Source organism: Camelus ferus, chromosome 5 (assembly GCF_009834535.1).
Source record: "Camelus ferus isolate YT-003-E chromosome 5, BCGSAC_Cfer_1.0, whole genome shotgun sequence".
Lineage (NCBI taxonomy): Eukaryota > Metazoa > Chordata > Mammalia > Artiodactyla > Camelidae > Camelus > Camelus ferus.
In genome coordinates this window covers 67,730,324-67,754,386 of record NC_045700.1, presented here as the reverse complement: position 1 = coordinate 67,754,386, position 24,063 = coordinate 67,730,324, and the positions used below count along the sequence as shown (strand labels likewise).

The 24,063-nt window shown below is 38.1% G+C and overlaps 1 protein-coding gene across 1 annotated transcript in view; it reads left to right on the top strand.

The window, feature by feature from the left end:
* PARD3B (par-3 family cell polarity regulator beta) overlaps nucleotides 1-24,063 on the top strand; it is a 923,861-nt gene that overhangs the window by 406,080 nt on the left and 493,718 nt on the right. The window contains 1 exon segment of the mRNA XM_032480017.1: nucleotides 9,551-9,660. Within this exon segment, the coding sequence (XP_032335908.1) occupies nucleotides 9,551-9,660 (110 nt within the window).

The following is a 24,063-nucleotide window of genomic DNA, read 5'->3' as shown; positions in this document are numbered from 1 at the left end:
TACAAAATATTAAATATAGTTCCCTGTGTTATACAGTAGATCCTTGTTATTTACCTATTTTATATATAGTCATGTGCATCTATTAATCCCAAATTCCAAATTCATCCCTCCCCCGCTTTCCCCTTTGGAAACCATAAATTTGTTTTTTATGTTTGAGTCTATTTCTGTTTTGTAAATAAGTTCACATGTGTAATTTTTTTTAGATTCCACATATATGTGATATCTTATTTATTTTTCTCTGGTCTGGCTTACTTAGTATAATAATTTCTAGGTCCATCCATGTTGCTACAAATGGCATTATTTCATTCTTTTTTTTTTGGCTGAGTAATACTACATTGTGTGTGTGTGTGTGTGTGTGTATGTGTGTGTGTGTGATATTTTCTCTATCCAGTCATCTGTCAAACATTTAAGTTGCTTCCATGTCTTGGCTATTATAAGTAGTGTTGCTATGAACATTGGGGTGCATGTGTCTTGTTGAGTTAGAGTTTTCTCTGGATATATGCCCAGGAGTGGGATGGCTGGATCATATGGCAACTGTAAATTTTAGTTGTTTAAGGAACTTCCACACTGTTCTGCATAGTGGCTGCACTAATTTGCATTCCTACCAACAGTATAGGAGGGTTCTTTTTTCTCCAGACCTTCTCCAGCACTTATTATTTGTAGACTTTCTGATGAAGGTCATTCTGATTGGTGTGAGTTATCACCTCACTGTGGTTTTGATTTGCATTTCTCTAATAATTAGTAATGTTGAACAACTTCCCATGTGCCCTGTTGACTGTCTTCTGTGGAGAAATCTCTACTTAAGTCTTCCACCCTTTTTTGATTGGGTTGTTCATTTTCTTGATATTGAGCTGTATGATTGCTGAATTACATATAAATTTATACATAGAGTGAGTGAAAGAATTTTCCATAGACTAGCTCCTGGCTTTGTACACTTCCAATCTTACTTACCCTCCAGTACCCACACTCTTCCAAAGCTAAGGGCAGAAAGAGCACAGTCATTTCATTGTTCTACCTGGCCCTGTACCTTTGTATCGTGAAGCTGGACAAAACAGTAGGCAATGGGGACATAGCTATATTCCTCACCAGAATGACTGGCAGTAACTTAACTATACATGGAAGTATCTGTAACCACATAAACAGTCCTCTACTCTATTCAAATGAAATCTGTCTCCAACTCTGTTTCCCCTTAACTGAATCCCAGAAATGTTCTTGGCCATTCCAGTTTCACCCAACAGGAAGGACGGTGTGGTGGAGGGGACATCGGAGTTGAAAGAGATAAGAGTTAACCTATAGCAATTAAACTATTTACTTCTGTAAAGTTTGCAAAAATCATACAGTCATGTGATCATGTTCCTAAGCTTCCTCCTGGGAGCGTGTGAGAGGCCCTGAAGTGAGGCTTCATTAGCTCCACAGCAAATCTGTATGTAGATGTTACAAGGAAGTAGAAATTCTTTATACCTTCAAGGATGGACAGGATGATAACTGATTGCAGTAGTAGAGATTGATCATTTAGGGGGTAGAAGCAGCATGCATACTGAGGTCAGAGTCTGCAAGGCGTTTTTAGGCAATGGCAGGCAGTACCATTTGGCATGGACCATGTGCAAAGGATGCAGAACAAGACATCATCAGAGAGGTGACTGGGGGAAACCAATGAGGTCCTTGAACGCCAGAACAAGAAATTGGAGGTTAACATGCACATGTCAGATCCCTCCCTTCGCCTCTGTGATTCAGGAGCCTTTATTTGGATTTATGAATTCAGGTATCTTTATTTGTGTTTGTTAATGTTGTGTTCTTTTTTAGAGTGTTTACCTTTCAAAGGCCAGGACTTTTGCTTCTTTTGAAACTTCACTGTAACCTGTTGTTCTTTTTAAAAAGTCTTTGGAATTTACTCTTAACCTAAAATGACCATTTTTTTTTTAATTCCTTCCATCAGCATCCCTGAGACACATAGAGCATGTTTTGTCCTTTGCTTGTCATTGTTCTCAGTATAATGGTTGAAACCTAGTACATGTCTGAGACATGGCATTAACTGATCTAAAATAGCAGGAGAAAGTTGATATTGTGCTGTAGTTTAAACAGTATGAAAAATTGTAGATTTGTATATATCAACTGGATAAAATGGGAACACTGCAATAGGAGAAAAGGCTTGTGCCCTCAGGAATGCAGCGACAGTATACTTTGAGTTGTGGACGCATGACTGTCTTCAGAGGAAAGTATAATTCCCAATAAAAGTCAGTTAAAACCCCCCTCCCATTGTTTTTACAGCAGTGGTGCTCTCATGCACGCATCTTTCCAAACACCAAAAGACACCTTACCACGTGTGTGCTCATTCATAACTATTGTGTCGCTAGACTGTGCTGTGAATTGCTTGCATATGTCCTGTTGTATGTTGAGGAGGCTTTTTGGGGGGAAGGTTTTGCAATCCAAAATGAAAGAAAAATGATTCCATTAGTCAACTTGAACTTCTTGTCTGCTTTTACGGCAATACTGGGAGCCGCTCTCCTCATGGAGTGATATTTAAGACTAAAGTATTTGGACAGGTAAAATTCTGCTAAAATGCAACTTGGTTTCTCTCATGTGGTTTTTCCATCACGGTATCAGCTGCGGCATTCATCACACGCCCGACACCAAACCTGGTCAGGCACTCCTGTCGTGAAAGTGATCTCTTCCCAGTCCGTGGTCATAAATTACACCGCTATTGATATCATTACCAATTTTTTTTATGGGTCTCCAGGTTTCAGTGCAGGGGAGTTTGTTAGACATCAGTTGAAAAGCCCTATCTTGTGCCCATAAAATACACACGTGCGCGCACACACACACACACATATACCACACACACACACAAATTCAGTTGTCTCCCCAAAACGAATGATGTATTACTTTCACTAATATTTTTTTAACTGAGGTATTTGCAGGCTTAGTAGGAAAAGAAGACTAGCCAAGCATATAAATCGTTTGCAAGAAGACCATGCAAGAGGTGCCAGTGAGCCCTGACTAGCAGGCCGAGCACCATGCCGGATGGGTTAATGTTTGCCTTTAGTTTCTCACTCCTCAACACCCCTTCTTTTTAATCTGTATCTTTCTATCCACATCTTTCTGTTTGCCGACCTTTTTAGATGAAAAGCATTGCTATTGCACTGAAGAGATAGCACTCCCATTACTTCCACACACTTACCCACGTGGAGATGTGACCTCGCAGTGGATAAGTGCTGAGTGAATAAAACTGGAGTAGAAGTCAAGTCCAAAGACTTAAGAACTTAATTTATCTGGACTTCGATTTACTTATTGTCTGTATAAATCACAGAAATCTCTCTTTTCCGATCAGGACTGAGACTTTGGTGTATGTAGCTTATCCGACGTGCTCACTTGGTTGAGGAGGCGGAGTCGCAGCCCAGCCACTTCCTGGAGGGCGTATAGCACCAGAGGCACCTCTGGAAGGCAGGGTTCCTGGCGCTCACTCTCTCTGCACCATCAATCAGGGGGACATATCCATGCTGTAATGTCAAATTTATTCACCAAATGTTGACGTACAAGATAATTAAAAGGCATTCTTCCAGGTGCTGACTGGTTACAAAGTCAATCAAGGAAATGTACTATATGAAACCAAGGTGCAGCTTAGGCATTCTATTACTATTATTAATATGCAATTAATATTGCTTACTTGGCAGAAAGTTTCTTTTCCTATTTATCTCTTTTTAAGTCTGTAAAAATGTTAACTGTTTGCGATTCGTTTTCATCATCAAAGTGAAATATTTACCAATTTAGGTGTATCTCAGCAGCAGTTTTCCCCTTTTATGTTTATCTCATTATCATGAGCGTCAGTAGCATTGGAAGGAGAGCATGTTTTCGTTCTTCAAACCATGTGTTTTGGCGATGTGATAATTAAGTAGCAGAGAAATCATCCCTTAGAGCAAAGGAAAACTGAAAAGCCCAGCCTTTACCCTTCTGTGTACAGAAGCAGCTGATCATGTTAAACTCTGGTTTCTTTCTCCTTTCTCCCACCCCACCTTTCCTCCAGGCTCACCTCTGTGGCTTTGCTAATAACCACACGTCGTTCTAGATACACTCTGAAGATTCCATGAGCAGATAAAATCCTGGTTTTCTCATTATGCCATCAATAGGCCTCTACTGATTCTTCCTCTTTTCCTTTGTTTACCACAGGTTTGTCTCCGTCACTTATTCTGGAAGCCAGTGTGATTTCTAGTACGAACTTCGCACTCACCTTTATGCATGCACAACACATCTAGTCTTGGATGGCTCATGCATATCAAGACATCTAAGACATCTTAGATGAAAAGCATATCATTAAAAAAAAAAGCTGAAAAAAAGCCAATCATTCTAACCCTCAGTAGGCTGAAGCCAAGATTCATGATGTTGTTTTTCTGAAACAAATCATAGCAGTTGCTAGAACTTTCCCTCTGCTTGTTCTTCCTCAAGAAGAAACAGAAGCTTGGTTTTAGACTTCTTTTGTATGCTCCTCCTCACTTGCTTTGTACGGGGAGTCACTGCTGAATTCTGTGCCCTTGTCTAGTTTCTCACTCCTTTTCTGCCTGTGACTGCTGAGTGCCTCTTTACTTTCTTCACATGGCCCTTCCAGCCTCTCCGTGCTTGGGGCCTCCCAGTTCTTACAGGATGCCTTGCCAGCACCTTAACTGGGAGCCCCGAGAGCTCTCCAGGTGTCAGTCACCCCAGGATGAATTAGCACCAGTGTGGATGATGAGCTGGCCTTCCGGTTTAGCTCAGGAGAATCACTGACCATCCTTAAATAAATCTCTTCTACTCTCCATGCAATTTAGGACGTGTACCCTTATGACATCTGACATGGGGCTCGTGCTAAAGCCATCGTTTCTTTTCTCTCCCCACTGCATCATCATATGGGTGATTCTTTTGGATCTTTGTTTCAGCCTCTATGTCTTTCTCAGGCATCTTTCAAGACCCCCCAAATAGAATTTTATGTATAATACATCATCTGACATTTAAGCTGATTTCATCCCAAACACTTATCTAAATGGGGACAGAAAATCCCTCCAGGTGTGTGTGTGTGTGCGCGCGCACGAACATGGTTTATACTAAAGAGCAACTTGTGTTTACATAGATACCACCTTAAATCTGCATTCGCCTTTATATCTTGCACTGACTCATTGATGTACCAATTTGAGCCTTGTAAATAGTTGATGCCTCTTTCAGAATTCTTTTCCCCAAACTGGATTAGGTGACCCTCCTGTGGGCTCCCTTAGTTACATTTACAAGGGGCATTGGACAAGTAACGGTACCCCTTTGAATTCTAATTTTACCGTCATTAAAATGGTGATTGCTTGAGAACTGGAAGATGCGCCAGTGTTCGTAGACACCTGGGAGATCACTCCAGTGCCACTTTACTCAAAGCCTGGGAGAACCTGATGAACTTAGTCATCTTAAAAAGAACAACAGTGAGTGTCTGTGTAAATTCTTCCTGCGTGTAACATAAGCCCTGAATCTACATGGCAAAATGCTCCAACAAGAACTGAGCGTTCCTGATATGGTAAAACCCGATCTTTTGAGGACAGAGCCATTAGTAGCTGCACACCTGATCAGGAGCTCTTCTGTTGGAGGGGTACTGCTTCTCTTTGGCTGACTCATGGGCTTCCATTAAGTTTCTGTGCATCTGGCCAATTAAAATGGGACTTGATCCAATCTACAGTGTGTGTGTCCATTGGTAGGGTTTTCTCGTAATCCAAACATCACTCCCCTGGAACACTGCACTGGGACCTACTGTTCTGTACACTGAAATGTTTCTTATCCCCACATCTCCTTCTTTAAAACATATGCTTAGAATAAGCACTGTGATTATTCATCTTAACATTGTCCACTCCTTGTATAGGTTGACCTCAAATATTTAACTGAGTGGAGAACATAATGCATTATATCAGACTTTATGCTTTAAAGTACTTAACATTCCTTATTTTATTTAGTCTCTGCATCCAGTGGCTTTTATACTTTGATATCAAGGAATAAAGCTGTTCCTTGAGCTGACCTGAGGGCTTTTGCCTCTAAAATCTGATGAGTCATTTCTCAATTACCTGAAAGATACCAATGAATAGTTTTTTTGGTTGGTTTTTTTGTTTTTGTTTTTTTTTTTTCATTTTGGAACTTTCTCCCCACCTCACTTTTTTCTTAAAAGCTTAGATTTCTATAGTCAGGCTACACCTGATTTAGCACGGAATTGTGTTCTTACTTACATTTACATAGTATTCCAAGAAAACTGACTTGAATTTCAGTTCAGCTGTTTGATCAGGTAAGATAACACTGCTCACAACAATAGCAAGTGTTTTTGCCTCCTTTTCCTGTGTGTGTATATATTTTGGGGGGTGAGGGAGGGAGGTTTCTGTGTGAAGACTGTCTGTCGGACAGTGGGAGAGTGCTGTGTCTCATGAATGCCTTATTCTGTCTTCACGTCACATCACAGAACTGATGGAAAGCTATCACTGGGTTTTAAAAGATGAGATTGTGTCACTGAGCAGTCTAATGTCACAGAGCCCGAGGAGGTAAGCTCAGTGTATTTGAGTCCAAAGTCCTGGTCCTCTTCACTGTCCCACCACTGTAGTTCTTAGTGTTAGTGTCTAATCTTCTCTGCTAGGTTATAAATTCCTTCAGTGGAGAGGTTATGTTTTATTTACACCACCTCCTGCATCACCCCGAAGAGGTTCCATAAAAACAAATGTAGTTGTCTCCCTCTCTTTTCAGCCTGGCTTACAAGGTGTGCCTTCTCTGTTATACATTTCCAGGGATTTGCCCAAATCATCTTCAGTCCTTTTAATTACTTGCTTTCTGTTACACACTAGGATGTATCTTTCCTTGTCTTTAAATTGTAACTCAGTCTCTTCCAGACAGTCACTTTCAAATGGGGCTTGGGAATTAAAAAAATAAATTTTAAATTGCCAAGTGAAAGGTTGTTGAAAACTCTGTGAGATAGTAGTTCATATTTAAAGATGCTCCTTAAGACATCCAAGGAGAAATTAGATGACTCAACAGGAAACATTCAAGTACAAAATACAGAAAAGTACAGAAGAATAAAACTTATTCCTGATGAATTGACTGTATGTTCAAGAAAGATCTACCTGTCTTGCAGTTTGTTAATGCTCCAAATAGTTGGTACACTGATACAAAACTGTCACCTTCTGGGAGACACACGCTCTAATACAATTGCCATACTGACTGATTATAGAAGTCCAAATACATGTTATTATAAAATTATGTTTTAAATAATATATTTTGTTATTAAAGCATCAGATATTGACAGTAAGTGAGGAGTCACTCATGTCTTTAAAGTTGAATGAAAACTATGTACTATGGCTTATTTAAGAAAAATATACTTATTACCCAAGAAAAATGTCTTTCTCTTTTCCCCTCTCTCTCTCCCCCTCTGTATAGACACACACACACGCACACATGCACACACACACAATATTCTGTATATATGTGTGTGTGTGTGTGTATGTGTATGACTTAGCTGAAAAAAGAATGTAACTGAAGTTGTCAGTCACTAAATTATCCATTTCTGTGCCTCTAAATCAACTTATTTTGTGGCTTTGGTGCCCCATGCTGGTTTTACGTGTTTTGTATTTGTCTCTTCCCAATTTGAGATGATTGGCGTGCAGTGCACTGGTCTGGGTTAAATGCTTGGAAACAAACCAGAGTTTCAGGGAGGTGGCCCCTTTCTCTTCTCAACTTTAACGGTAATGGGCTGCTCCTGAGGATAACGCATTTAGACTGACTTGTTCACTTCGTGTTCATGGTAACTGAGGGGCTCAACCTGAGAGGCTCTTGGTTGTCAAATCACCTGAAGGAGGGAAAAACATATTGATGTGGAACCAGGACTTGATTGTCTAAGATTTTACAGTACTTTCTCTTGCTTTTATTCTTCTTGATTTTTTAAAAATGTTTCTTTCAGAGAATAAGTGCCAACCATAGAACTGTTGGTATGTGACTTACTTAAGAAATGTTTTAAACTAATACAAATGAATGTATATGCAAAACAGAAGCAGACTCACAGACATAGAAGACAAACCTGTGGTTACCACGGGGCAGAGGGAGGGGGAAGGGGCAAATTAGGGCTGTGAGGTTAACAGGTGCAGAGTACTGTGTATAAAATAGATAACAAGGATATACTGTATAGCACAAGGAATTATACCCATTATCTTCTAATAACCTATAATAGAATGTAATCTGCAAAAACCCTGGATCACTACGCTGTACACCTGAAACTAACAAAATACTGTAAGTCAACTATACTTAAGAAAAGGTTTCAGAGTAGAGGTGGCAAATTATGTAGTGAAATGTCTGCCAATAAAAAAGAAACAATGGAATGTGAACTTAGATTTTATAATACCTTTTGGCATAGTGTTTCATCCTCAGTAGCACATTAGTTTCTTATTATAAAATAAGTTATTTTTTAAAAGTGACTTCTAACTGAATAGGAATGAAAAAGTATTAGCAGTTCTATGTTTTGTACACAGAATAAGAATGTTGCAGCACGTAGAAAAATCAGATTTTTTAAATAACTTCAAAATGGATTCAATCTTTATAACTATACCAAATAAAATGAGGTCTGAAAAATGTTATTTTTAACCTACAGTAGCTTGAGAGAGTTGGGGAATTATTTTCAGCATATTGATAAACAGAGAATTGCATTTCTACAGTGTCTTTTTTCCCCAGAGGCATAGAAATAAAAAGTTAATTTATATAAGAGAGCACTTCTTCAGTCACAAACAGATTTTTTGAGTGTCTCCTCTATTGTGGCCAGTTGTTTATGAAGCGGATTATTTCTGGCCTAATTGTAGGCAGAGTAGTAAGACCACTAGCTCTGCTAAGGTTGAATTTCATTTGAACTTTGTAATAGTATGATCTGTTTTCAGAATTTAATAACTGACTCAAATATTTAATAGTGGAAGCTTTCATTAAATTAAAAAGAAATCAGGATATATTTTTAGAGGAACTAACTTATTTTCCTTATCAGTTTTATCTACTTTAGGAGAAAAGGAAGAGAATGAAACCAATCTCTTTGTGTACCTAAATAGACATTAATGCTATTACCCCAGAAAATAATTTATTTCAGTAAATATCATCATTCAAAAGATTTGGGAAGCGCCAAATGGCAGTAATAACTATACTTCTAGCTCTACTGAATAGCAAATTGCTCTGACTGTGTGAACCTCTTCACTTGTCTGCTGGATAATCATTCATTTTAATACTCAAATGTATTTTCTAGATCAATTTTCAGCTGCACACCACCAACTTTTGCATTGCCTAACCGTTTTCTGTTAAGTACAGTGGCTTGCTTTAAAATGCAAATGGGAAAAGAGGAGAGTTGCAAGATTTTGTTTCAATGTGTCATTCTATAAATAGATGACCAAGGATCATTAAGTGAATTAATTTACAGGCATTCTTAGAAACAGAATGTTTTTACACGAAAGCATGTTGTAAACCTTTTTAATTAAATGGCATTGTACCCTGCACTCCCCTCCCCGCAGGGTTCTCTTGACCTCTCACCTCTGATTTTGCCCTACAGGCACTCCGCTGCTGGTGAGGAGAAGCAGTGACCCAGCGCCAAGCCCCCCTGCTGAGGCCCAGCCAAGCGCTTCACACCCCAGTGGCCAGAGTCTGAAACCTGTTATGCCAGTAGGTATCCTGCAGTTCGCATTTCTAATGAAAGATCAAAGTGACTTACCCATAAAAACTGACTGAGACCTCGCACTCTTTAAGTAAGTGGATCATCAGAGATCTTTTGCTAGGACATGCAGTATTCGTCATAAAGATAACCAGCAGGAGCTATCGCCGGTATACAGTGATAGTCATAGCTGTTATTTATAAAGCTCGAATTACATGCCTAGTGCCATTTAAAGGACTTTACATTAAGTCATCTACACTTCCACGTCAGAGTACGAACGTGTTTCATTGATAGCGAAATTGGGGCAGAAGGAAGTTTAGTGATCTAAGGTCACAGCTAGTAAGCGGCCGAGCCAAGAATTTAACCCAGATGGTTTGGCTCCAGAACCTATGCTCTTAACCAGGGCACTGAACTGTTGGGTTTCCCTCATCCTCCCGCTTCATAATGCTCCAAGGTATAGTTTATCTATTTTCACTGTGTTAACACAATGCTTTTGTGAAATCATATCATGATGAATGGCGATAAAGTTTCAAGCTACCAGTGTCATAGACATGTGGTACCAGCACTGTGTTTCTAGATCTCAACTTTCAAATAAAGAAAAAGTAAAATTATATAGCAATAAACGTGCTTACAGCTAGATACACCTATAGCTGTCCTACTTGTAACTGAGAAGTTAAGAGGATAATAGTTTCCTGAAGAGACGATGCCCGTCTTCCATTTGGGGCTGTGAGGTCCTTCTGCTAAATCCTGAGTCGCTCTGAAGAGTTGTAACTGTGGTTCATCCTTTAAAACAGCCTGAGAGTTACATTTTGGATAATGGCTGGGTATCATTGCGATAGGTGATCTTCGATAACGTAACCGTATTTAAAGGTTTCCTAAAAGCAAGTCTCTTCTCGATTTTAAGTCTTACTCCCTATAGTTCCTTCAGGGAAAATAAAACTGTAGGTAAATAAAGATACTGAATGAGCTAAATGGATTCTCCCAGTTTAGTATAAAATATTCTCATCAAGAACCAATGCCAGTGTGTATGAAGTAGGCATCACCATATGAAATCATGGGGTAGTTACTAACAGGTTTGCAGCACTATTTTGGCATATTTATTTTTGTAAACAAGGAAGTACCTGTCCTGAGTGTATTTTAGATGGAATGTGTTCTCACTTTCCATCCTTCTGAGGAAACATATTTAATGGAACGTTACTTTAGTAAAAATCAGGTGTGTGTGTTCCACTCTAATGATGAGTACAAACAGAACCGGTATGTGGTGTGGTGCATGTCTGTGTGTTTAATGCACACTGATTGAGACCATGTTAAGCCTAACTATATTGGATTGGAGGAAGAGAAGAACTACAAAAATGAGAGAATTACATACAAGAGGAAAACTCTAATCTACTGCTTATTTTTACGATGTTAATATACCCTAAGACAAAAGTCTTATCTTAACGTGTTACCGTGATTTACATGCAGAAACTCCACCATTATTTAGTTCTGTGCTTCTGCACTTAGGCTCTGTGTTGAGACCAACTGAATGAAGTTCAACTGTGCGTTCAAGTTTATGGATAGCAAAGATGCAAATTCAAATTCAAGAAGAAATGCTGACACTCAAAATCCTTTTACCTAACCCTGTGCAAGTTCTCAAATATGGGTTGGGTCCTTTTGTATCAATAGTAAAAAGGAAAGCAGATTTCCTTCTTCCCTCACAGTGTTCCCTGTGGGTGATGAAGTTCAGACCTGAGACCCAGAGAAGAGAGTCTGGTCCTTGCCTTGTCACTGAATAATGGCACATCCTAGGCTTCTCTTGCCTCAGTTGTAACATTCTCTTCATACAAATTTTAAACACACATTGTGCCTTAGTTACCTTTCTCTCTCTGATCTCAAGTACATAGACGGTGCTCAGTGTATGCATGTTGGACTTAGGAACGCAAGGCTCATATTAGTCTTGAAAAAGCCCTAGAAGTTCTTGGCAATTACCTAACTTTCCTAACTCAGGTATGATCCCTGTCTGCTCTAAAGAATCTGCTGGGTAAGTGGTCATCTGCTTTAAGGTCTGGTCCAGGCCAGGCAAGAGACAGTTTAACTGCACTACTGTGCAAAGGGTAGGCAAAGTTAGTAAATGAAGACATTTAGTTGTGTCTGTTTTTATCTAGAAGAAAAATACATTTGTGTGTGTGTGTGTGTGTGTGTGTGTGTATTATAACTGTCTTCCATTATCCCTGCGTATCCTATATTTGATGAGTACACCAGATTACAAAGATTGAAATATGAAAAAAAAGTGATATAAAGATCTGGTTAATAATTTTGTATTAACTAGGTGTTGAAATGATACTACGGTGAATTGGGTTGAACAAAATATATTTTAGTTATTTTCACCTGTTTCTCTTTACTTTAAAAAAAATGGCTACTAAAATTTTAAAAATATATCACATTCCATTCCTATTGGATGGAGCAGCTCTAGACGGATGTGAAATTGGATATAACACTAATGAAATGGTTTGAGAGAAAGTTCTGTGCGTTGCACGTCGTCTCTGGAGTAACAGTGTGATTAGGTCTGCCTGGGGCAGTTTCTAGTTCATACCTGTTGTTCTGGCATGTTTATTAACAGTGTCCCAGCTAACCCTCAGAGGTGTCCCTGTATGGATGATAAATTATAGTCAGTTTACTGTTGGCTCAGCCATAAGAGGAGCGGCCTTTCAAGGAAGCCATGGGAACATAACAACTGCAGCTGTGCCTGGGAGCTCACCACTGAGGGTGTTCTGTGTGGCCAGAGCCTGAGCCCTGGGGAGTACAGAACTGGACACTATGGATTCTTCTCCGCCTCTCAGACTCCGTAATTCTGCTTCTGCTTCCTCCCCTCACTTGAGCTGCACTGTCCGTACTTGATTCTTATGATATGATAAGTGATGATGAATAGGGAAAGCGTGTGATAATGTATCCATGAAGCAACTGATATGAAAAATAATTGCTTAAAAAGCTCCGTTCAATTGCATTCATTTCAATATACAAGGGAAAAAAAAGCGACAACAAAATTTCCATCTCTTAAGCAGAGTGTTCAGATGTAAGTAATTCACAGATGGCATATCCCCAAGTGGGTTATATTCAGTCATTCCCAAGAAATGAAACTGACTTACAACCCACAACATAAGAAGCTGTAAGGATGAACATTTGACACATTTGATTACGTTGAAATACTGCCTGTAAAACCACAGTTGATGATTGTTATTTTTAGTTGTACTTCATTAGGCTTGCTGTATAGAGGGGAGAGTTTTCTTTGATGTCCAGAGATGTGTTTTTGAGCTGTTGGAGAAGTTGCACTTGTTTTCTGGCTGGTTAAGTTATTACCAATTGGTTATTTAAGATGTACACCCTTAGACAAGTTGGAGTTTTTTCTTTTTTTTTTTAAAAAAAAAAGGAGGTTTTAAATTAGAAAAATCAGATTCTCTGCAAGCTTCTAATTCTGTGTATATTGCAAAACCGCCAAATCACGTATATGTCAGAGTACCACCAGCTAAACAGCATGGGAATCTGTTTCCTTTCTTCCTCTTTTCATAAATCCACTTAATCAGAATAATATAATTATTAATGTGCAAATAATAATGACTATTTATCTTTCTGGGAGTAGAAAATTCAATTGTACAGACTGCTTTTGAATCAAAGAGAATCCTGGGGGCAAGATATTACAGTGAGAGCTTGATTAAGGGCGGTCTTACCTTCCTTCCCTTGATTGTAACCTGGTGTTCTTGGCTTAAGGGCATGCCATAAAACCAGGTTCTTGAAATTGATGTTCCTGAATTTCCGGATGGAAGAGAACTCTAAAACAGATGTGATTTTTTTCCCCTTAATATCCGGTTAACTACCATGGTTGTTCTGTGTTTTAATGACAGTTTATAGTTTCACATTTAACCCCTAAGGCAAAATGATCCTACAGGGTGAGTAAATTAAAAAGTGGATTCCTGAAAATTGTAATGTTGCAGTGGTTCTCTTTGTTCTAAAACCATTACTTGTCTTGGGTCACCAAAATAAATTAAGAAAATACTGTTCTTTTTTTTTTTCAAGTCTATATCTATAATATATACATTTTATTTCAAAAATAAGATGCCAGTCTTTGAAGTTGTTAAATTGGAAGTTCCATGGATGGGTTTCAGAGAGTCTGTTAACTATCTGAAGTTTTATGCCATGGTGGGGTGCGAGTGCGCGTGCGTGTGTGTCTGTGTGTGTCCTGAAGGCATTCTATCACTCTTATCAAATTTCCTTGCATCAGAAGGAATACAAAAGATTAAGAACCACTTGTTTTGGGATTTAGGATGAGATAACGTGGGAGAGCCACCAATTATGAATGATAGAGATAAAAAAGTAAAGTGGAAATTGCCACTGTCCTCCAAATGTGTATTAAATACTTAAGGTTATTTCATCGTAGTATCACCATTCTTATCCAGCACATATAATGTGAATTCAAGATGTGCAAATGAATAGAAATTTTTAAATTGCTGCATTGAGAGATCAAAAATAATCCTTTAGTCACTAGCAACACTGTTCTTAGCAACAGTAAGATTAGGGGAAAGGGACTCTGACTCTTTTGGGAAGACACCCTGGGCAGAAGTGTTTCCAATAGTCCTTTGTGTTCAGTGGGAACGAGAAGTGAAAATACAATATCGATGTTTTAGAGTTTTTGGAATTTCATCAGTGAAGATAGTGGCAGGTAGCTTCCAGTGAAAGAAGATATTTCCGGTGAGCAGAATCATTCTCTTTGTGTCTTGCATATATATATTGATTTGAGAATTTTCCCTCGGATGTCACGAATATTGAAGTTATTATAGTCAACATTCCTCCTGGGTTAAATGTTTTCAAATTCATGAAAGAAACCATTGGAATATTACAAAGAAAGTGAAATAGCTTGGCTTTTAGGATTAAAATCATCAAACTGCTACTGACGTATCAGAAGACTTTTGGTTGTGGGTTGTTGACTTGTCAGAATCCAACATAGGAACTTAACAAAAATTTTGAATGACTGAATCAGATTTTTCTATCTGTCAGATACACAATTAAGTAGCTGTAGAAACAGTGGAACAAAATAGTTGTTGTAGACTGATGTATGTTGGAGGGAAGGCTCTATCCATTGCTTTCCAAGGAGGAGAGGGTGGATACTGAAGAGCAAAAGGGAGGAGGAAATAGCATGTAATATACAATCGCATTATTCAGCGATCCAGAAGCCTACAAAAGGTTTTTCTCTTTTTTTTCCGTACTCCTGCCACAGTGATTTAATAGTAGTCCTGGTGTTTGTAACTCCAGCTGTTCACGCTGTGTGCTGATAAGACCAGGGGTTGGAGACACATTGCAACGATGGTTTTCATATGGCTTTGTTTTTAAGAGATAAAGCTGCCATCCAATATTTCATGGGGTCAGATGTTTACTTAGTTTGACAAGTTTAGGCAGCTTAATTTCTGAAGCAGTTATGTTTGTAAGACTCGAGTACAGGTGGGAAAAATCCAGAAGCCAAGTTTATTCTGCAAACATTTTTCACCGAACCTTGCAGAAGTTGGTGAAACAAACTTGTCTGAATGTCTGTGCCACGACTAATCAAGGAACCTGAGGATTGTGGCCCCTGTTTAGGTGGGAGCTGGTGCGTCATTCTTTTTGGATCTGGTCCAGAAATGAAAGTCTAAAAGAAGGATCAATATTCGGAGGTCAGTTTCAAAATTAAAAGGGCAACCATGACACGTTGTCTTAGGCTGTTTAGATTAATCTGCACCTAATGAAAATTGAATGGGTTTTGCTTTTATATCAGCTGAAATTGATCGATCTCTTAGATGTCCACGACCCCTGCCACGTGCCATGCAGAAAACATGAGGCCTGGTCCCTGTCCTCAGGAAACTTACACCCTAGTTATGAAGACCAGACCTAATGCCATTAAACAACCCTAGCCATCTACGAGTGTATATGGTCAAATGATAGATTTTTTAAACGTTAAAATTAGTGTCCTTTGCCTTTAGTCTACACTCTGCTCAGCCTCCCAGGCCTCTCAAGGGAATCACCATGTGCACTCTCTCTATTAGCTCTTATCTCAAGTATAACTGCTTGTTTACATGTCTGTTACAAGATGGCTCCTCGGAGGCACGAGCTGGTGTGTTCATTTTTGCATCCAAGCCCTTAGTCACGGTGCCTGACACTTAAATACATGATTTAGGTGATTAAAACTTTTACGTCTGAGATGGGCAAAATGAATTCAGTCCAACAGCTTTTAACTATTTTGTAAACATGTGTGCATGTATGTGTATACATATGCGTGGTATGTATATATAGAGACACACATGTATCTATGATTAGAATGTAAAAATGGTGAAACTACACTGTTTTGCTCCATAAAAAGCTTTGATTTAGGATTTTCTGCTTTAGGAATATGTGTTACCTGTGTTTTGGTTTTTTTTTTTCAGTGTTGTCAAGGGGAGAGAGAGGTTTAAATACAGGTTCTCCACTTGGAATTTAAAATGTGGATTGGTGGCTGAGGTCAGCAGTTTCAAGTGAGACCTGATTTACCTGCTTACAATTCTAACAATGACTTCATCACAGAAATTGATGCTGAGAAAGAGTAGAATTATAAGGAAAGAACAAACCTTGATGATGCTGGAGAAGAACAGTATGAAGCCTAATCTTGTCAGTGCCCACGATATGTGAACAGAGAACAGAGATTAATGTGTGTTTCATGGCGTCAGTTATCTGCGTTCGACCTTTCTGTCAACAAAATCATGAGTTCTCTAATCAAACAGTTAGTAATCTTGGTAGTTGTAGCTTTATAATTTTCTAATAACTATGTTCAAGGAATTTAGAAAATCCTTGATTGGACTAGAAATTTCTGGAGAGGATATCTCATATACCCATCACATCTAAAGATTTCTCCTCCTAAGGTTTCCTCATAGCTCATCTTCTTTAAGAAGTACTTCTGGTTTCAAGTGATTGGGAAAAAAATAAAAATAAAAATCCCAATACGTGAATTAATTCAAAACCGGTATGGGAACATTCACAAGGTGTTTCTTAGAAAAACACTAATAAACGTCTCACGTTAGCAGTATGGGCTGTTGTTCTTAGGGACTCAGACCAGACTAGCAACTTCAGGGTTCCAGATGTAAATAATTAACTTGACTGGTATGAATTCATCTTTAAATTTCCTTTTAATGTCTCAATATTTATAAGTGCTCATGGAATGAGGCTGTATTTCTATGCAAAACATCAAAATTTATTGCTCAATGTAATGATATGAAGAAATACGTATTTTTTAAAAAGCTAAATGCACACACAAAGGTAGCAGCATAAAAACATGCATCCGTACACTTAACTTCTTTGGAGAAGAGCACTGCTTAAATCTGCAGACTAAAGTAGATCACGTTACTTTAAAGTGAAAGCTCAAGGGTGTGGACCATGTCTTCTGTAGGTTCTGATCTGCCATGTATGTCTTCCATGTTGTAGGCATTTACCGAAGATTGATGGCACAGAAGGGAAGGGTTAATGAGTGTTCACCTTGAGAAGAAACAAAACAGTCAGTATTGAGAGGAAAGGATTTTTTTTTCCCTTGAACATGGTGTAATTCGTAGAAATCTCTTCTGATGGGAGTTTTTTTTTTCCTCCTTGCAACATAAACTCTTCTGAAGTGCAGGTTTCATTTTTTTTTCTTTTTTTCAAAATCTAGTCATCAAATGACACTGTACAGACATTTAAAAGACTTTTTCCCTTTCTCAAGAGGGTGGCCCCTTTCCTAATAGCTCTGTGCTTTAAAACAGAATTCTGCCTTAGATGAATCACATTTTAAAAGTAGCTACTGTATGTGTTTTACACTGGTGGAAACATACAGCATCCTCGTAAGCAGCGTGTGAGCTTGTCACCGTACAGCTTTTGATGTCTGATTAGATGATCATAGGGACATCTGGAGCGAGTTAGTTCTGAAGTCACTGGTGTGAGGCACTGGAGAATCCAAAGCCTTCTGACAGACTTGAACCAGTAAAAACATCACTACTTTTAGCAAATCTTTTTTAACTTACAACTGGCTGACAATTTTCTGACTGACGTAGCCGTGATGTTTTCCAACTGCCTTTCCAGCCTCCTTTCTCCACAAAGCTCCCTACCCTTTCAAGCAAAGAATGGGTAAATGGCATTTGTTGTAAAAATCATAAAGGTTTCTCCTCCTTTAAAAGGAAAAAGATAGATTTTTAAGTATCAGAAGCCAGCATTGGTGGACTTGCTTAAAGAATTTGTATTGTCTCCTTTTTCTCTGTCTTTAATTTCAATCATTATGTTACACATGCTTTCTTAATTTTAAATAAAATATATTTGGTACTCAACTATGTTTTCTGAAGATCCAAAGATAAATAGGCAACCAAAGTGAATGACATTGCTATAGTGTAAGACCATAATTTTAGAACACCTATCAGAAGTTCATATATTAATCTAGTCAAAATGTTATTACATATAAGGATTGTTTAGTTAAAGGTTGTATAATTTGTCCAATAAGGTTATATTGATGTGAGATGATTCCTTATTGTTTCATGAATAAAATTATCATATACCTGTAAATATCTGACTATATTTGTAAAATTTGACCATGTCTCTCTCCTGCCCTGAAACAACTGATTGATTTCCATGCCTCCAGAATATATTTTATTTTCTTGATATGGCTTTTTTATTGTGGTAGAGTGCACATGGTATATACCATCTTAACCATTTTTAAATAGACCGTTAAGTTTCACTGAGTATATCCAGATTATTGTTCAACCATCACACCATGCATCTCCAGAATTCTTTTCATCTTGCAAAACTGAAACTCTACTTGCTAAACCGTAAGTCCCCATCCCCCCTCTCCCCAGCTCCTAGCGGTCGCCATTCTCCTTTCTGTATCTGTGATTTTAACTACTCTAGAGAACTCATATCAGTGAAATCATAAAATGTTTGCTTTTTGTGACTGGCTTGTTTCATTTAGAATAATTTCCTCAAGGTTTATTCATGTGGTAGCCTGTGCCAGAATTTCTTCCCTTTTTAGGGTAACATGTATGTGAAACATTTTGCATATCTGTTCATTCTTGGTAGACACTGGGGTAGCCTCCATCTTTTAGCTATTGTTAATAGCGCTGCTGTGGACATGAGTGTACAGATACCTTTTTCAGACCCTGCTTTCAATTATCTGGGGTATATACCCACAAGTGGAATTGCTGGATCATGTGGTTATTATATTTTTAATTTTTTTGAGAAGCCACCATACTGGTTTCCATAGTTGTACTGTTTTATATTCTCACCAGCAGTGCACAAGGGTTCCAATCTCTCTACATCCTCACCAACACTTGTTATTTTCTGCTTTTTAAAAATAGCCATTCTTATCGGTATGAGGTGTCATCTTGAAGTCTTGAATTGCATTTCCCTAGTGGTTAGTAATGTTGAACATCTTTTCATGTGCCTGTTAGTCATTCATACATATTCCTTGAGAAATATCTATTCAAGTCTTTTGTCCATTTTTCAATTGGGTTGTTTTTGTTGTTGAGTTTTAGGAGTTCTCTATATAGTAGATGATTTGCAAATATTTTCTGCCATTCTGTAGGTTGCCTTTTCACTCTGTTGATAATGTCCTTTGATACCCAAAAAATCATTTTCACGAAGTCTAGTTTGTCTCCATTATTGCTGCCTATGTCTTTGTTGTCATATCCAAGAAATTATTGCCAACTTCAGCGTTGTAGAACTTTTGCCCTATGTTTTCTTCTAAGAGTTTTATAGGTTTAGCTCTTATGTTTAGGTCTTTGATCTACTTTGAGTTAATTTTTGTATATGGTATTAGGTAAAGGTCCAACTTCATTCTTTTGCATGTGAATATCCAGTTTTCCCAGCACCATTTGTTGAAGATACTGTTCTTTTCCCTTTATTCTTGTCAAAAATCATTGACCATGAGCGAGAGTTTATTTTAGGGTTCTGGACATTACTTTTTACAACCTAAGTGCAGCCCCAGTGTTTAGCTTCAACTCTAGCCACACCACACTGGGCACCCCATGCACGCTGCTCAGTTTCTCACACGTGCACAGAATGTGTCTGTGTCTTTGCCCAGCTGTTCCTTCTGCCAGGCAAATGACAAATGTCATTCACCCCACTTCCCCCTAGCAAATGTACAGTTTTCTTTGAAAACCCAGTGCAGTGATCTCTTTCTTTCACTAATCCTGCCCTCACCTCTCCCTTTTATAGGCAGAATGAACTACTTCCTGCCCATGGCACATAGGCATATCTTTATTATAATTCTTTCTACTGTGTGCTATAATTTTCCACATTTCATGTCTCCCTTACTAGACTCTGAACTTCTCATGAGTAGATCAAATTTTCTTTCGCATACCCAGAATAAAACATCGGTTTTCAAGAACAGGAGGCACATATAAAAGCTTTATATGAAGAACAGTACAGAGTACATTTTCCTATCACATAGTAGCCTATTTAAACCACAAAGCGATTTAATTGCAGTTTTAACAGCATTAATCTGCATGCTAGGTCTGCCAACAGATGGCCACGTAATTCTACCCAGGATATCATGGAGGGAGGGGCTTTCTTTGCTCAGTTCCAAGTACATGTCAGATGTGGACATTTTATTATATATATTTAAATAAGTTATTTCATCCCTGCTAGAAAATCTGCTAGATCAGTTATATTTAATTTTATTTCATAGATGAAGAAGCTAAGGCTCAAACAAGTTAACACATTTGCCCGAGATCATATAGCTGAGAAGTAGCAGTGCTAGAATTTTACTTCAAATATGTCTTAATCCACAGTATAATCTCTTTTCATTCTCCACTCAAATCAAATGTTAATCTTGGAAGTAGCACCCTAGGGTCTGTACCTTTGTCCCACTGATACTGTCATTGCTCAAATGCTTTGGACAATCTTCATCTGAAACTACCTTCAAAGCCAGTTTATAAGCTGCTTCCTAAAATAAATAAAAGAATTTTCTCATTTTATACTCGCATGTTATTTTTCTACCAAAAATGGTATTGTTCTTTGATGCCAAAATTTATATTGTAAAGTTGGTTTCAAATGACTTGATTGTTTATACAGTTTAGATATCCCTGTGCAGCAGAAAGATTTGCCACCACAAAAAATCTGATGGAGGCATTAAAAACATTTATGGAAGAATAGATTCAGATGTGCTTAAAGCAGCAGAGTTTTATAGCCATTCTTTGTTTACCCAATTGTCTAGTGGTTAAGACAACTAGGTTTTATCCCTGACTCATCCCTTGGCTCTTTGTCAAGTTAGGCAAGGATAATTTTATTCTCTGTCTAGAAGAAGATTGCCTTCTCTCTTGCCCACAGTGGAATTGCGAGGTTAATGCCTTTTATCTTGAGAGTATAGCATTTAGCAGACTGTGGGTGCTTAATATATGTTAATAATAGTGATAATAATGAATGTTGATAATTAAAGTTCTTTTATAATTACCAAATTTCTAATGTGTGTTAAATATAATTAAAGGGAAATGATTTAAGTTAATATGCCTGCATACAAAAACTGGAGCTAGCCACAGCTTTTATTTTTAGCTTCTTAAATAACATCATGAGTGTGAATCCAGTATTAAGAAATCCAATTATGATGATAGTGTCGCTCTGGTCATGTATGGAGAACCCATGCAGGGTCTGGAAATGAGAAGGGCATCTGTTTGAGTTGAAAAACATGGCTATGAATGGGAAATCACAAGGGACTTCCGTGATGGGAGTTTGACCACATGAAATTGTACATCAGACATTATTATTGTAATCTACCCCCATGACACTCTCCAATTTCCATGAGAGAAAGGTATTTTTTCTAGAAGCTGGACACCATCGCAGCAGTGGATAACAAACAGATCTGCCCGGAAGGTCTCTAGAAGATGCAGGTAGAGTAGAGGAAACCATAATTACAGATAATTTCCCATGAAATTTCACCTTGGTGACTCATCCTTCGAACTCAGATTATGTCCTAAGGTGCTAGAGTGGTAGGTAGGTGGGCGCTGAGAACAGTGAGAGGCAGCAGGCTGACCTGGTGAAGAATACGGACTCGTTAAGCTTGACTACCTGGTTCAAATCCAGTTCTACCCCTGAGTACATGGTTGACTGTTGTCAAGTATGTCCCTTTTTTTGGTCTCGCTTTTCTGTCTATAAAATGGTGATAACAGCAGTACTTATCTTACAGGGTCATCTTGAGAAATAAATGAGTGATTGTAAAAATTCTTACAATACACAGTAAGTACTGGACACGTTTGTTGAATAAATATATGTGCTGGATTTGCACCAGACATGAAGGAGGAAAGGGTGGTGGGATAAGGTAGGCTCTGGAAGCAGTTCTGAGAATCATCTTTTATAAAAGCTGAATTTGTTCAGGTTTAGCTTTCATTTCAGGAAGGCACTTAGTACACAGCTAGGAAAAAAAAAAGATTCCGAAGTTGAACATTAAATGTAGGTTGAGCATCTGTTGTTTATAGAGGCGATTGCACCTTCTTTTCATTTATGGGGGAAGAAGGAAAAAAAAAATAATGAACCTTCCGAATACCAATTCTTAACGCAGTATTGGAGCTGCGTCAGTGAATTCAGCCCCATTTTCCATTCTTGATGTGAAATGGTTCTCTTCCTTGTAAACATTTTGTTTAAATTGAAAACCTAGAAAGAAACAGGAAAGGAAGATATATTAAGAAACAGGCCAATTTCAAATGGTCAAACCTGTCCTTCATCTCAGGTAGTTTTCTGAAAGCCCCACCCTTCATTGTTTCCCTGGCTTGCTCTCCCTCCCCCTCTGCCTAGAGTCACCTCTCTCGCTTGTCTGCATGGCGGGTCCCTTCTCATTTGTTAAGCCCAGGCTAGAACATAACCTCCTTTTTAAATCTCTTCTCAAGAACCCTTCTCCCTAGCAGAGGTTTGGTGCTGTTTCAGCGATATTTTTTTTTAAAGTAATGTAGGCCATAGCAGATTGCTGAGATCATGATGAAAATATTTTTGGAGGAAGCAGTATTTAATACAGGACCGAAATATCAGGGGCCACCGCAGTACCTGTGCCTCTAGGTATCTGGTGTTCGCGTCCGCTCAGTGAGAACAGATCACACTTCTGTCATGAGCAGTGTCATGAACACTTATCATTCTTCTTCATGTGTGTGTCTCCTTCCTTCCTCTGGGGTGGAAGTGTGATGAGGGCAGAGGATGTGCTTTTTATGTTGGCAGCTTAGCACTTGGCAGACAGCAGATACTGAATACCTAACTGACTGACTGAAGAAACCAATGAATGATAAAAACAATGAACACGCCAATGGAAAGAAAGAAAAAGGAACAACTTCTCAGATTCTAACAGGTTAATGTTTTTATAGGAGAAAAAGAGGCAGTATTTAAAAGAATACAGCGTGTTACAAAGTATGTTTTTATGCTTTCTGCATTCACTGTTAAATATTAGCAAATGGACTTCATTCAGCATGAAAATCATTTTTCTGTCTCTGGCACAAAACAAAGCAGAGCAGACGTAGACCTCTGAGACCGTTATGCCATTTCTGTGATTTCCATATCGTTCTTACTCAATTCCTCTAAGTCACTTTCTGGCTTCTTTCATTTTAAACGTGATGGCAGTCGTAGGGGAGGGAATTTGTGTGGAAATGATTATAGTCATTTAAGCTCAGCCTCTGATCAGTGCTTTCTTAACAATTGGAAAATATGTAATTTAATTTAATTATCTGTGTGTATTCAGGAGAGTAATTATAGAACTTACCAAAATGACCACTTAATGTCAAAATTCGAGTTTTTTTCTGGGTTTCTAAATCTCTTTTGATGAAAAGATAAAATAGAAAATAGAGACTTTGTGCAAGTATGTTCTATTAAACTTGTGAATATTAGGACATTTTTCATCTGGGCTCAGATATGCATTCACTGAATATCCATAAACGACCTTCCATAAAATAACAATTAGAATATTTATTCTTCCTAGTACTTCTGCTTCTATTTCTTCTTTAGTTATCTGTAGGTTGGTTTTTTTTTTTTTGACAAAAATATTGAATAGTTTATTTTCTGCTTTAGCATAAGCCAGGTGATTGTTTTCACTTTTTTGAAGTGTAGTTAATTTACAGTGTTGTGTTACTTTCCGGTATGCAGCAAGGTGATTCAGTTATACGTACATAAGTGTATTATTTTTCAGGTTTTTTTTCCATTATAGGATATTACAAGATATTGAGTATAGTCCCCTGTGCTATATAGTAGGTTCTTGTTGGTTATCTATTTTATATATAGTAGTTTATATCTGCTAATCCCAAACTCCTAATTTATCCCTCCCTGCCTCTTCGCCTTTGGTAACTGTAAGTTTGTCTTCTATGTCTCTGAGTCTATTTCTATTTTGTAAGTAAGTTCATTTGTCTCATTTTTTCAGATTCCACATATGAGTAATATCATATGGTATTTGTCTGTCT